The sequence below is a fragment of the Ziziphus jujuba genome, chromosome 3 (genome assembly GCF_031755915.1).
Source record: "Ziziphus jujuba cultivar Dongzao chromosome 3, ASM3175591v1".
NCBI lineage: Eukaryota > Viridiplantae > Streptophyta > Magnoliopsida > Rosales > Rhamnaceae > Ziziphus > Ziziphus jujuba.
In genome coordinates, this window is record NC_083381.1 from 3,417,163 (window position 1) to 3,432,157 (window position 14,995).

The 14,995-nt window shown below is 31.9% G+C and overlaps 1 protein-coding gene across 1 annotated transcript; it reads left to right on the forward strand.

The window, feature by feature from the left end:
• Positions 1 to 12,243: 12,243 nt before the first annotated feature.
• LOC107421910 (protein ASPARTIC PROTEASE IN GUARD CELL 2) lies at positions 12,244 to 14,098 on the forward strand. The gene has a single exon (XM_016031255.4). The coding sequence runs from the start codon at positions 12,455 to 12,457 to the stop codon at positions 14,072 to 14,074; it is 1,620 nt and encodes a 539-aa protein (XP_015886741.2). The 5' UTR covers positions 12,244 to 12,454; the 3' UTR covers positions 14,075 to 14,098.
• The last annotated feature ends 897 nt before the right edge of the window (positions 14,099 to 14,995 follow it).

A 14,995-nucleotide genomic window follows, 5' to 3' on the forward strand; every position in this document is an offset into this window, starting at 1 on the left:
CATGGCTTCTTTCCAATTTTGAAATTTAAGAGCAGTCTTGAGAGTTTTTGGCTCAGCTATAGAGGTAAGAAGAGCATGATGAGAGATAATAGGAAGAACATAATCTCTAAGATATGAGGGAGGCCGTTTTTCACGTTGGGGTCGTTGAGGAGGCAAGTTGGATGAGGTAATAGCACTGGTATTAGGTTCTTGGTGACTAGTATGTTGATTAGTTTCAGGAGATAGTGATACATTGCTTGGTGGAGATGGAGAAGTTTCGGAAGGAATAATTGTGGTAGGCAAATCATGGGAAAGAGAAGTAGTACCTTGGTTTATTGGGTCAAAGCAACTCTATGAGATTTTTTTGTAGTAGAAAAATTGGAAATTGGTGGTGAGGAATTTCCACGTGATATGCCTAAAAACCACTCATCAAAATTAGAAAAAGTTGTAATAGTAAGATTTGGCGAAGAAGATTGAGATACGCTATTGATAAAGGAAAAACATGCTTCATTAAAAACTACATGTCTAGAAATATAAACACGCTGCTATTGAAGATCAAGGCACCTATAACCTTTATGCAAAAGGCTATATCCCAAGAAAACACAAGGAATGTTTTTTTTTGAAAATTTATGCATGCTAAGAGTTTTTAAATATGGAAAACATTATGAGCCAAAAATACGTAAACCAGAATAATTTGGGTGCTTACCAAATAATCTAAAATAAGGAGTTTCCTTACCAAGGGAGGAGAGAGGTAATCGGTTTATGAGATATGTAGCAGTTAAAAAAGCATCAACCCAAAATTTAAGAGGAACATTAGCATGAAAAAGGAGCGTCAAACTGGTCTCGACAATATATCGATGTTTTCATTCCGCCAATCCATTTTGTTCTGGCGTATAAGGCAAGAAATTTTTTGGTTTATACCACATTGTGTCAAATGATTTGTGAAGTCATTTGAAGTGAACTCAACTCCTCCATCGCATTGGAAAGTTTTAATTTTCCTGTCAAAATGATTCTCAACAAAAACTTGAAATTTCAAGAAACAAGAATAAAAATCAGATTTATGTCATAATGGATATAACAATGTATATCTAGTAAAATCATCAATAAATATCACATAATATTGAAACTTTTGAGGAGAAAGAATTGGTGCTAGTCCCCATATATCACTATATATCTTTTGAAGAGGAAAATGTGAAATTGATTCTGATTTGTCAAAGGAAAGTCTACAATGCTTACCAAGCTGACAACTAGTACATAAACTATCTTTAGGTAACCATTTGGAAACATTTATAATTTTCTTATTCTCTAAATTTTTTAAGAAAACTTGATTAGGATGCCCTAAACGAGCATGCCAAATGTTTGATAAAACTCCTTTTGCATTAACAGCAGCTAGAGCTTCAATGTGCCCATCTTCAAGAGCAAATAATTTTCCATGCCTATGTCCTTTGGCTAATATCTGTTGCTTGGAATCCCTAATAACAAATCTAGAAAAGTTAAATTCAAAAGAGCAAGCATTATCATCAATAAGTTGGCTAACAGATAATAAATTCTTTTTTATTTTAGGAACAACAAGAACATTTTTAAGAGCAAGATTACCATTTGAAGTAGAGAGCAATGCATTTCGAGTATGAGTAATTGATAAAGTTTGACCATTACCAACAAAAATTGGGTCAGAACCAAAATAAGGTTTTAAAGATTTAAGATTACCTCCTTGGTTTGTCATGTGAGCTGTTGCTCCTGAGTCGGCATAGAATTTGGGATCGTTGTTATTATCAAGAGTCATTGTTGCCAATGCTTCTTGAGCACTATCCTTTTCAGTAGTATAGTCATACCTTGAGTAGCAAGTGATGCCTGTATGGTTTGATAAACCACAAATTTGACAAGCTTCCTTACTTTGGCTTTGTTGTTTTCTAGATCCTTTCCAATCATTATTGGTCTTTAAGTAACCTGTGGAATTTGAGGCATAATTATGGTTGCTATAAAAGTTAGAACGATTATGTGAAAAAAATTGAAAATCACATCCTCGTCCTCTACTCTGCCTCCAGGTCCTCCTCTCATATTTCTCCCTCTTCGTCTTTGACCATAAAAAGCTTGATTATGATCAATAGAGGATTTCTCTTCTGCAAAGTAAACCTTTTCAAAATTTTGTAAAGAGAAAATAAATTGATTAAATGAAGGATAAGGTGGTTTTGATAGAACCGCTTTCCTAATCCTTTTGAAAGTTGAAATACTTTGTCCACATCAGAGAGTGATTTTCCAATGGTAATAAGTTTATCACAAATTGCTTTGAATTTGCGTATATATTCATCCAATGAAAGAGTTCCTTTTGATAAGCTATAGAGATTATTTTTAAGTTGAGCTTCACTATCCTTAGTGTTGGGCAGCAGCTGGTTATGAACTGCACTCCATAATGAATGAGCTGTTTCATCCCCGTGAATCATGGTGATAGTTTCTTCCTTCATATTTGCAAGAAGCCAAGATGTGAGCAGGCCATCATTCAAAATCCATTGGTCTTTGTTTGGATTTTTTATTTTCATTCTAGCAGAATCAAGAACTTCATCAGGTGCTTTTTGAGAGTTTGTGAGATGATGTTCAATCCCAAGGCTTCGAATTAGTAGTAGAATTTGTGATTTCCAAATAAGAAAATTTGTGGGAGATAATTGGATGGAAACCAAGCTAGAGCATTGGTGGAATGATTGAATGGAGAGTTTGGGTTCTTCAACAGATGGGACATTTGAAAAAACTTGCTCTGATACCATCTTAAAAAAAGCTAAATAAATATATATTGAAGGAATGATTGTATATCTTTTCACACCGTTTTTGGAATTACACGTATACATATATATAGACTTATATCAACGGCTATAATTCTAATTAGGAAATATTTCTAAAGATTGGAAAACATATATTTGACTTGGTAATTACTTAGGACAGCCTAGCTGATTTGAATCCTTTTGAGATTGCCATACATGCAACTCTATTTATGCCTAATGGCTTAATATGGTCCAGCGGTCTTGCAATATTGTCTCCTTGATTTGTGCTGTCAGTTTGAGCTCTCTTTTCTAGAAGAGCTAATAGAGCCAAAGGAAACTAGATCTGTAGAAGGAAACCTCCGAGAAGTGTCGATTGTATGTAAGAAAGAAGTATGCATCCTCCCGGACACTCAATCCCTTCTGACCCATGAGTTTGGGCATGTTCCGAACTTAGCTATTCGGGAAACATGTATTAGGTACATACTCAAAACCTTACAAATAGACTAGGTTCTACATGTGATAAATGGACCAAAACCTTACCAACCAATTTATTCACCATGTGAGTGCCAGCTTGAAACTACTCTTGTGCTTGAATGTTAGTGTGTCAGGACATAAAACATTAAGAGTATAGTTACAAAATTAAAACTATAGTGACAGTCTTTTCAATTCAACATGAGACTGGCCTTTTTTTTTTTTTTTTGGGTTCCTCAATGCATCATGGCTCAGACACCACTATGAATTCAATCATATAAATGATATTTACATATAATTGATTTTTTGGAAAATAACTCCCCATATTGTGGTGGAAGACATGACGTGGATAATCCAAATCACAAATCATTTTCTTTTTATTTAATTATTCTTATTTATCATATGTACCTACTTGGTTTCCTTTTTTTATTTTTAAAAATAAAAATCTATTATGAAAAAGTAAACTTTTAAAACTAGCCAATTAAACTACCATATAAGCATGTGGATTTCATTTTTTAATGTCCACATTAGTTTATCTCCTAAAATAAGCTATTGAGAACTATCTCTCACAAGATCAATAATATACATATATATTTATAGTGTTAGCAGTAAAATATGGACATGCCATCTTTAAACTAAATGTTAAATCAAATGAAAAATAAAATAAACATGCAAATGTAATTGAAGCATGTTGATGATGAAATTTGGGCAATTTGGCGAACTCTGAGCGCTGGCGAGGTTAAAAATAACTAGTCGTCTTTTTCTTTCGTTCGAGCAACTAAAGCCATAAAAAACCGTTAGTAGCCGTTAGTGTGGCAAAGGGTGCAATCATACCGACAATCAAGTCAACCATGTTTATCTCCAAAATGAACTCCACGCTCAAAGAATAATTTTAGAGATTCTAAATGGAAGAAGATGAAGTTTCTTACTAATGGATAATAAAAGGATACATCCCTTACCTAACAAAACCCACTCAGGAATCATTTTAGGAACCCCAAGTGGTCCTATTTAGAAAAATCTCATTGAGTAATCCTAAAGCAAAGCCCAAAAAAACTTCATGTAAACCATTGGCAAACCAAACACATGCAAATAAAATTATCAATCCATGTAATAAAATAAATCCACAATGGCATACAAATCCTTATACTATAATCACTAAACTAGAGGTAGTCATATACATGTCAAAACCACACATACATACGATAGTTACTATCATGTTCATAATTTAGATTAGAAAATTAGAAGATAACTATAAATTTAGGTTATACAACTTATCCAAATGAATCTGGTTAAAATAATGATAAGTGTAATGATATGTCCTGAGAAAATCTTTTTAATTTAAATTTTTGAATAGTTTGATCAAAGTTGACCAAATTATAATTTTTTTATTGTATAAAGTTTGACTTTTATTTTGGAGATGAAATTGAGCCTTGAATCTTGTATGATCACATAATATTTATTGATACAAGTTCATAGACTAACAGCATATCTGATTCTAAATTACAAATCAAAAGTTATAGTTCTGCAAAATTTCACATATGATATAAGTATAACATGTAAACTTATTTGTTTAATCCTATAATGGATCCAAGGTCCATATAAGGCCTAGAAATTAGTGCTTAGGATTTCTCATATCTAAAAACTCTCCTAAAAGGTTAGAATTAACTACATACACCTAAAACACATGTAAAAGCCCCTTATCGCTAGAAATCACCTTGGACCACCATAGCTTCGCATAACAATAGACCTATGTTGGATTCCTAAGAAGGCCCAACTTATGTTCATAAGGTATGGCTATAATTTAAAATGGATCTAACTAAATGAGCAAAGCATATGTTTTTGAACTTGATTCTAGATGGTTTACGAGAATTGACTGTAAACCTTCCATCAATTGCAATTCGTTTAAAAAAAAAAGGTTGTGTCATTCCTATTTCACAACTTTTATAATATGAAATTCAGAAGCACCAAAATGATCAAATTAATATTTCAAGATAGCAAGATGGGAATATATTTCAAAAGTGTTCTATTATTTAAAAATTGTTTTAGACAAATCATTCTTTTTTTCTTTTTTATCGTTTACAATAATGTCTCACCTTTATCACAATGCTCTAAACTCACGATCTTTCATGTGTAGATGCTCTTTCATGTGTAGATGCGAGCAATTTATCAATTAAATCAATTTCACTTAATTTAAATAAATCATTTTAACAATTGAAAAAAATTAATAAATGAAAATTTGATGTTCAATTAAATAATATTAAAATTTGAACAGTTTTTTTTTTTAATTACTATAATTAAAATGAAATACTTTATTCACGGATTAACCAGATTAATTCAATAGTTGGGATTATTTGTCAAAAATATTTGTTAAGATGTTGGGACAAATGGAATAAGCCTTTTATATGAATCTAATTAATAGAAAATTATTAAATTTACTATATGAGAAATTTTTATGTGAAAAGTGCTAAGAATCATCATATTGATCCCATATAGATTTTTAAATTTAAATATTAATTGATAATGCATCAATAAATAAATATATTCCCATATAAGCATCTTAGTTTAATTAAATCAAATGTTCCCAAATAAGAAATCGACAATATATATGCATATAAAGTTTTAACTTACTGAGAAATATCTATCAAATTGAATATAATGGGAAATCCGATGACATAATAAGTCATAAAACTTTTCTTTTTCTGTGATAAAATCAAGTCATAAAATTTGTTATGTCGCCGTATCTCCAATTAGGATAGTCAATTTATATATTAAGGTGCCAACTATAACATTTATCATGTTATTATATATCTCTCTTATTATAATTTGGGGAGATAATACTTAGAAGATTATATTTCTCTGTTAATAAACTACATTTGCTTCTTATAATATAAAACTTTTATGTTATAAGAATGGAAAGTGGTATGATTCAGAAGATACCATGAAGACAAAACAATATTCGTATGAAAGCACTGAGGGATTCCAAACGCACTTTTCCATATTCATATCTCTCACACAGCAAAGCCTTCACAAAATTATTATTATTATTATTATGAGATGAGCTTGTCTGAGTACTACAGTCTTCTTCTAGAGGCCCTCATGAATGATATTAGAGAGAGCAAAAGCAGATTAGCAAGTAAGTGATAACTCTTTTGTCATGTTCTCTGAAAATGAAAGGTTTCAGTCTCCACTTAAACATCTTGTCTACCCTCAACCTTGTTTGATTAGCTTAATCAACCCAACAAAAGCAAGATTGCTTTCTCCATAATTATCTCCATTAGATTAGTACATATTGCGGGTGCTTTTGCTAGAAGGTTAGGTATCTATTTGATTATATGTCGATATCAAACTATTTATTTTCCAAATTTTCAAGACCCATTCAGGTTCAAATATATGGATGATATATATAATAATATTATTGCTTTGCAGGTTTAAATTAAATTCGTGAGTTAACCAAACACATTTTGCTCCTCTAAATTTGGTTTCGTTTACTAATTGAGGCCCTTAAATTTTTTTTTCTTATGTCGTTTGCTATTTCCCGGCTTTGAAACCTTGGGACTTATACTCATCAAATTGAATATAAGTGTATATTATGTATATCATGCATGAGAGAACATTACGAATTGGAGAGAGAGAAAGATCAGACTAATAAAGAATAATTAATAGTGATATTGTTAAAAATAATAGCAACTTTTAGGTGCCATAATGGTTCAATTATTGGAAAGTCGTGCGAAACCATGTACTCCAACATCTCTAACTTTCTAATGTGTTTGTGACATTACCACTTAAGAGTCTTCTCCTATTTTTCTATGCTATTATTTTTGGTTGGTCTTGTCGTATTAACAGCCAATAATACACTTGTCTTTCTTAATTGTACACTAATCAAAACCATATATATGTCACTGTCCGTATAATCACAATGAAAGGAATTTAGTGGGAAGATTTGAATCTTTTTTATCTATTTTATATCTTATTAATTAAAAATTATCCACTAATCTTTTCAACTTTTTGAAGTTATACTTTTTAACTAATCCCTGATACCATTTGGTTATTCCCCATGTAATATATCTACCACTCTCATTGTAACACTTGTCATACACTCGCAAAAAATAGTAAAATTCTTTATGAATCAAATAAATTAATTAATCTTTTGCAAAATCATAATCTTGTAATTATAAGGTCCAAACTTGTTCAAATCTTAGACCATCAAATCAAGTTTATGATATTTGATTACCAGAGCCAATCGAATTTATAGTCGTGCTTCTACTAATTAACATTGATTTATTTATCTATTACTTGTAATCACTTCAGCACTAGAGTGCGTTTTCAAACATCTTGACCATACAATGCTAAGTATTATTGCAGTAGAAAATGCCAAAAAAGCATGAGCTCAGCCGTCATTATATTGGTAAAAAGAGATTTGATTATATGTGATATTTTTGCTTCTAAAGTAATAATCCACTTCTAATCAAGAAAAAGTTTGCATATAAATGTTATAGTTTATTGTGGTCTCGTTTACTTTAATCTATCTTTTAATTATCTGGAACTAATTAATTATCTCATGTTCAATTAAAAAGAAACATAGCTTTTTCTGATGGTCCATCTCCATGCACTGTATATTATATTAATATAAATTAATAAAAGAGAGGAACACATTAAATAATCTTTGGACATGTTTCATATGCAAGAGTACTTTAGCCTTTGCAATAATTTCGACTATAAGATGAATCAACCTAATGGTTTAAGCACCAAAACATCTTTTATTAGCCTTTTTGATTATTTTAATGATTGAATTTAAAAATGAGTTAATAATCTGAAATGAATTTACTAAATGTTAAAATTATATTTGAGTAAAGTGAACCTTAGATAATTAATATAATTTTAATTATATTAATTTTTGAAGCAATTCAAAAATTGATTAAAATAAAGTCTATAAAATTATAAAATTATCAAGTTGACATTAGTGAATCTAGCTGCATATTATGAGAATGACAAGATTATATTAATAGACAAACAACAATAACTCAAAACTTATTGATGAAAACATAATGCCAAGAATTGAAAATCTTTAAATTAGAGATAAACTCTGGACGTTATTGGTCAAATGTTGTTTACAACCTCAATATTATGAAGAAGTTAAAAATAAAAAACAAGTGGGGAAAAGAATACTAAAATTACTAAAAAAAAAAAAAAAGAAGGAAAAATGGTTGATTTAAACATAGAAAAATGTTAAATTCGACTATCGTATAGCAACTCGCGAAATTAAATTTAGATATACCTAGATGGAGATAGTATACAAAATATTTTAAAAAAAAAAATGACAAATCTAGCATTTTCATGGAACCTAAACGATGAAAATTTGCAGTTGGACCGGCAATGTTGTGGCAAATCGACCAGTTTGACTTGCCGCATTGTAGGTTTTCCCATCAGTTTTTGCTCATTTAATTAATTTAGGGATTTTCATTAAACCATTCAAAATATTTTCATTTAAATTTTCTTAATTGCATTTCAATATGGCATACATTTCATTAAATCGCAAAAGAAAATGATGACATGACAGTATGAATAATATCATAATATTGTGAGGGGAAATTTCGGCTGACTATTAACCTCAGAATCCTACTCTGCCTTTGGTTGAGCTGGTATCAACCATGTTCTTGAAGTCTAAAAGAATCAGCTAGACTCAGCCTAAGAAAGAACCTGCTTTGCTTTACTGAGTACATTATATTATTAAAGGGATTAATTGCTGCAAATAAAGTTGTGTTCCAAAACCCAAATACACACAATAAAGTTGTGGCCTAGCTCTTTTTAGGTCATTTACTAGCACCCATTTTTTTTTTTTTTTTTTTTTTTTTTTTGGCTAACTACATTTGCATTGCGTATATAGTGCAAATATCAGCTGATGATCCTGGTGCTTCATTAGGGTAGAACTAATAAGAAAAGGGCTTATTAAAATATATAAAATATATATATATATATTGTACCCCTCTTTTTCTCTCTTGTGTGCTGTGAATTGTACAAATAGCTTTTTCGTTTGTTTTTATTTGGGCCAGCTTGCATATGCACTTGAATATATAGCTATGATTGTGTTTATTGTGGCATCTCAAAAGTTGTTCAGGGATTCCATGTTGCTTAATAATTATGCACATAAATTCCTGTATATGTATGTTCCAAGTTTGCATGTCTCTTTTGCCCATTTTCCTTGCATATATATCACATCACGCGTGCATGCATTCCCAACATCTTACATCAATTTTCTCAAGAGAAAATATAGCACATCAGATTTTGTACGTGTAATTTTTCTCCTATTTACCAAAAAAATGTGTAATTTTTCTCCTATTCAAAAATTTTGGATAAATTTTTATCCAAGATTAAGTCATATCCACCGTTAACTCATGCTATTAAATTTAATAAGTAATTTATTGATGGAAAAATTCTAAATAAGTATCTGCTTGATAAAAAAATGATTGTCTATAAATTCACAATTTTGATATTTCTATATATAATTGTACATATGCATGTAATTTTTGGAAACTCTTTTATAATTTATACTAACACAGTAAATGCTAAAGGTTATTATTTATACTCAACTATTTTTAATCATATAAATTTTTTAATGAAATGTAATCAATAACACTTGTTAGGCGAGAATGTCTCCTAGATATACATAGGGTCGAAGCAACTTATAAATTAAACTGATAGTATGTAACTACGTTTTATATATGTAGTTCTCTCCGTATATCTCAGTATTTATATATGAATTGCTCTCATTCAGCAGCCTTTTTGGACTTTCGGTAATTTGAAATTTAAGAGCTCTTTTTGAACATGGTCATTCCCTTTTTTATTTGAAAAGACACAATTTCAATTGCTTAAGGACGCTGCAAATTTACTGGAAAACGAATCTAACCCATATTCATATGGATACCACGAACTCAGTTGTCCAAATATCTTTCCCTAACTTTAATTTCTCACTAACTTTAATTTCCTTAAAAGATGAAAACTTTTTTTTTTGGGGGAAAAAAAATTAACAAAATATATCATAATCATGTGAAGGAGGTTGAAAACTCGAATTGAACCCATACCAAAGTAAATTACAGCACAAAATGATCATTGTTATGAAAAAGTCATGTTGGGATAGATCATGTTGTTAATTTAAAGGAAGTGAAAAGCTTGTCGTATATATTTATGAAATCCCTCACGCACATTTTGAATTAAAAAAGTGCAAGGCCAAAACTGATAATATGAAAAGAATCACAGACTACTTTCGCTAGCATCTCTAATGGGTAAAAGGCTGACCCAACATCAATATAATTATTAATTAAATATCTAACCTAAAGCTTTGAAAAGGCTAATGAATATATATATACACACACATACATACAAGAGAGTTGAGTATTAATTCTCTCTCCACTTTTGAAGCTCCACTCAACTCAAGGAGCTAATTAGATTTATGTAGTAGTGAGTCTTTGTCTTAAGTCTTTACATTGAAGGGGGACCTACAAAAAATCCATGATGGCACATTTATTTACTACTCAGACTAAATTAATTATTTCCACTGCCCAAGTTGGTCATGTTAATTTCATTCTGAGTACTAATTAATCAAAATGATCATGCTACTTTGTTTAAGTTGAATGTCAAGAAGATCAAAAAGGTAATTTGAATCAAGAGATTGATTGTATGTACTCATTCTTCATTTAGATAATTACCAAATGTAATCAGAATTTAGACGAGAAATGATAAGGAACCTAGAAATATACAGTCTAAATATACTATCCTCGATTAGGAAATTTTGTAGCAAAGTTATTGGTTTTCAAATAATAATTTGAACCACGCTTTCAGTATAAGAAAAGAAGTATATAAATACCAAACTTCTGACTGAAATAATAAATTTAATTTGACATTGCGGAAAGTTTTTCGTCCATTAAAACAAGATCAAGGAATTCCTTTCTTTGGGATCCAAGAAGCAAAAAGACTTTTTAGTCAAATTGACATGATTAAAAGGAGTTTCTATGTTTCACTTAAGAACATGAGTACTCAATGTTAATCATTCATTCAATTTATAAATGCGGTTCAAGGGAGTTTTTTATTATTATTATTATTAGTTAATATTATTTATTTTTATTAGTTTTGAATCATAATAAAATTTAAAATTTAAAATTTAAAAATGATAAAATATAAATATAATAACATATTTAAACTTTATATAAAAAATAAATAAATTTAATCAAAATTTAATAATTAATATATATAATTTTAAATCATAATTTTTGATTTCATTAACTCTTGTTATTATGTAAAGGTTAAAAATGAAAATTCAAATATTAATTGTAATATTAAAATTCTGATTTAAATCTAATATTATATATATATATATATATAATTTTTAATAGGGTCCAGGCTCCAATATGGGTTTAGTCATACAGTTCTTTTACCTTAATTAATTTATCCTGAAGCTTTCTTCTCTGGATTAAATTTTTAGACTATAGTGAGTAAATATATTTGGTCCTGATCTTCTTAATTATTTGGCTTCTACCTGTAATATGTAAATCTTAAAAGTACACGTGGTAATTTTCAAAAACGGATTCTTAATTATGATTTATTATCTTTTACTTTTACCCTATTAATAATTAGATAATATGTCCAATTCACCAGTAGGTGCATAACTTGTGTCAATGTATGCAGAAGAAAACTTGGTCGGTTGCTTACTGTATCTTCATCTGTATTTGATTTGCTATATATATATATATATTGCACAATAACCCACTGTATACAATAAAACAAACAATATTTATATAAAGAATAAAGACTATATTTATAAATAGAATGATTTACTTTTGCAGAAAGACTATATAATTATATTATATTTAAAAATATAATATAGATATAAACATTTTTTTTCTATATATATATGATAATTAAAAAAAATAAAAAGCATAGATATAGAGAGAAGACCCGTATATGTCTTTTTTATATGTGCCATTGAAACAAGTCCGTCCATGAAGCCTTTGGTCCACACATCACTGCTCTTTACAGGAACAAGAAAAATAAAAATAAAGAAAACACACACACACACACACACACACACACACACACAAAGTTGAGCAACAAAAATACACTTCCCTCTCAAATTCTGAATCAATCCAAAAACTAGAAAACAAAAACAAACAGAAAGCCCGTTTCACTCCAATAATTATTTCCGATCCCCCTTTTTTTTTTTCTTTTTTTTTTCCCTCTCTCCCTTTCTATCTCTTTCTATGCACATCCGCCAAAACCCAAACCAAATAAATCCCTCCTCAACCCCCCTTCAAACCCCCTCAGCCAACTCCCAACCAAACAGAAAACTCCCACCTCCCAAAACAATCACCATGAATCCCTCTCAAGCTCCATCCATGGTGATGATGATCATGATGGTCTTGATCATCGCCATGATCATACCCCTTCTAGCTTCCACTTCTTCTTCATCACCATCCAACAAAATATCATACCCAGATTTCCAAAGCTTAAATGTGAAAGCTACAATCACAGCTATGGTGAAAAATCCTAAGCCTCCCACCAACACATCAGAATCTGATGATGATGATGGAATCTTTCAAGGCCACGATAACGATGAAAGTGAAAGAAAATGGAAGCTGAAGCTTCTTCACAGGGACAAGATGGCTACGATGAGCAACAACAATTTGCTTGGTGATCTTCATCATCATTTCCAAGAACGCATGAAGAGGGACGTCCAAAGGGTAGCTGCCCTTGTTCGGCGTCTCGAGCGCCAGCAATCGGAAGCCGGAAGTCAGAGTTTCGAGGTGGAGGATTTCGGGTCGGAGGTGGTTTCCGGTATGAACGAAGGGAGTGGAGAATACTTTGTGAGGATTGGAGTTGGTAGCCCTCCTAGAAGCCAGTACATGGTCATTGACTCCGGCAGTGATATTGTGTGGGTCCAATGCCAACCATGTAGTCAATGTTACCATCAATCCGACCCGGTATTTGACCCGGCTGCTTCCGCCTCTTATACCGGAGTCTCTTGTAGCTCCGCCGTCTGTAACCGCCTCGAGAACGCCGGCTGCCATGCCGGACGGTGCCGATATGAGGTCTCCTATGGTGATGGGTCCTACACTAAGGGAACTCTTGCTCTCGAAACTCTTACATTCGGGCGGGCTGTGATCCGGAATGTGGCTATCGGATGCGGGCATATGAACCAGGGGATGTTTGTCGGGGCAGCGGGTTTGTTGGGTCTAGGAAGTGGATCCATGTCGTTCGTGGGTCAGCTTGGGGGACAAACCGGAGGGGCATACAGTTACTGTTTGGTAAGTCGGGGCACCGTTTCATCTGGGTCACTTGAATTTGGGCGTGGAGCAATGCCCGTGGGTGCTGCATGGGTGCCTCTGGTCCGAAACCCACGGGCTCCAAGTTTCTACTACATCGGGCTTGTAGGTCTTGGAGTTGGAGGCATAAAGTTACTCATTTCGGAAGACATTTTCCGGTTAACCGAATTGGGTTATGGAGGAGTTGTCATGGACACCGGAACCGCCGTGACTAGGCTGCCGACATTGGCCTACGAGACATTCCGGGATACTTTTATTCAACAAACCGCAAACCTCCCTCGGGCCTCCGGGATATCCATTTTCGATACATGTTATAATCTAAACGGGTTTATATCGGTGCGGGTACCAACCATATCCTTTTACTTCTCGGGTGGGCCAACCCTGACCCTTCCAGCAAGTAATTTTCTGATCCCAGTAGATGACAAGGGAACTTTCTGTTTTGCGTTTGCTCCAAATCCTACAGGTCTATCCATTATAGGGAACATTCAGCAAGAGGGGATCCAAATTTCCATTGATGGGGCAAATGGGTTTGTAGGATTTGGCCCCAATGTTTGCTAAGTAAATATAAAGAGACTGAATTTTGCTAGTCTTACTTGTAATATTATATATATATATATAATTATATTGGGTAGTAGTAAAGTAATTAAGCATATAAATTATTGGATGCATTGCATAAATAGCAAAAAGATGCTCTATTTGGTGAATGTAATATTATATACATACAGACTAAAGTAGTGCTTTTCACCTACTAAGAAAAGAAATGTAACAACTTTGTATGATGATTTTTGTAAGAAAATAATGCAATGTGAAAAGCTTTGGTTTTAAACAAAAGGATCATATGAAAAACAGAGTCAAACATTCCCAAGGGAAAAAATATGCAGACAGTCAAAAAGAATCAGAAAAAGGGTTGTTTACTTAGGTATTAGAGCAACCCTTTTTTCTTTTTTCTTTTTTTTTTTTTCCTTATGTATAATATGAGGATCCAAGAGTACCCTTTTTACCCAAGTAGAAAATAATTCTCTATAGATATTTTCTCATAAACCAAACACCTTTTCTGCTTGTCATCCATAGACAGATTCCTCTTTCTCTTTTTGTATGAAGGCTGCTGTAGTGTTGAATCATTAGACAAGGGAGCCACCACCATTGTGGACATGTGAAGCAATCACTCAGGGTTTTGGTCTACCTTTGGAGTGACCTAAGTTGGAGTGCATTCAAGCAATGACTTTTTACAAAGCCTTTTGCTTTTTTCGACTTTTTGTTAGATTTTGAGATTAAGATAGATTACTTTTGGTCACTTTTTTCAAATTGGGTTAGATTAGGAAGAATTGCATAACAACTCAAGTATTTCATTCTCATCTCTCACCAAAAAAAAAAAAACGCATTAAATATGTTGTTTTGGGGTTTGTAAATTGCTTTACGCTATATTTCCCCATCAATACCTCCTACGCACTATAGAGGCCCACAAAAGTCAGAACTTGT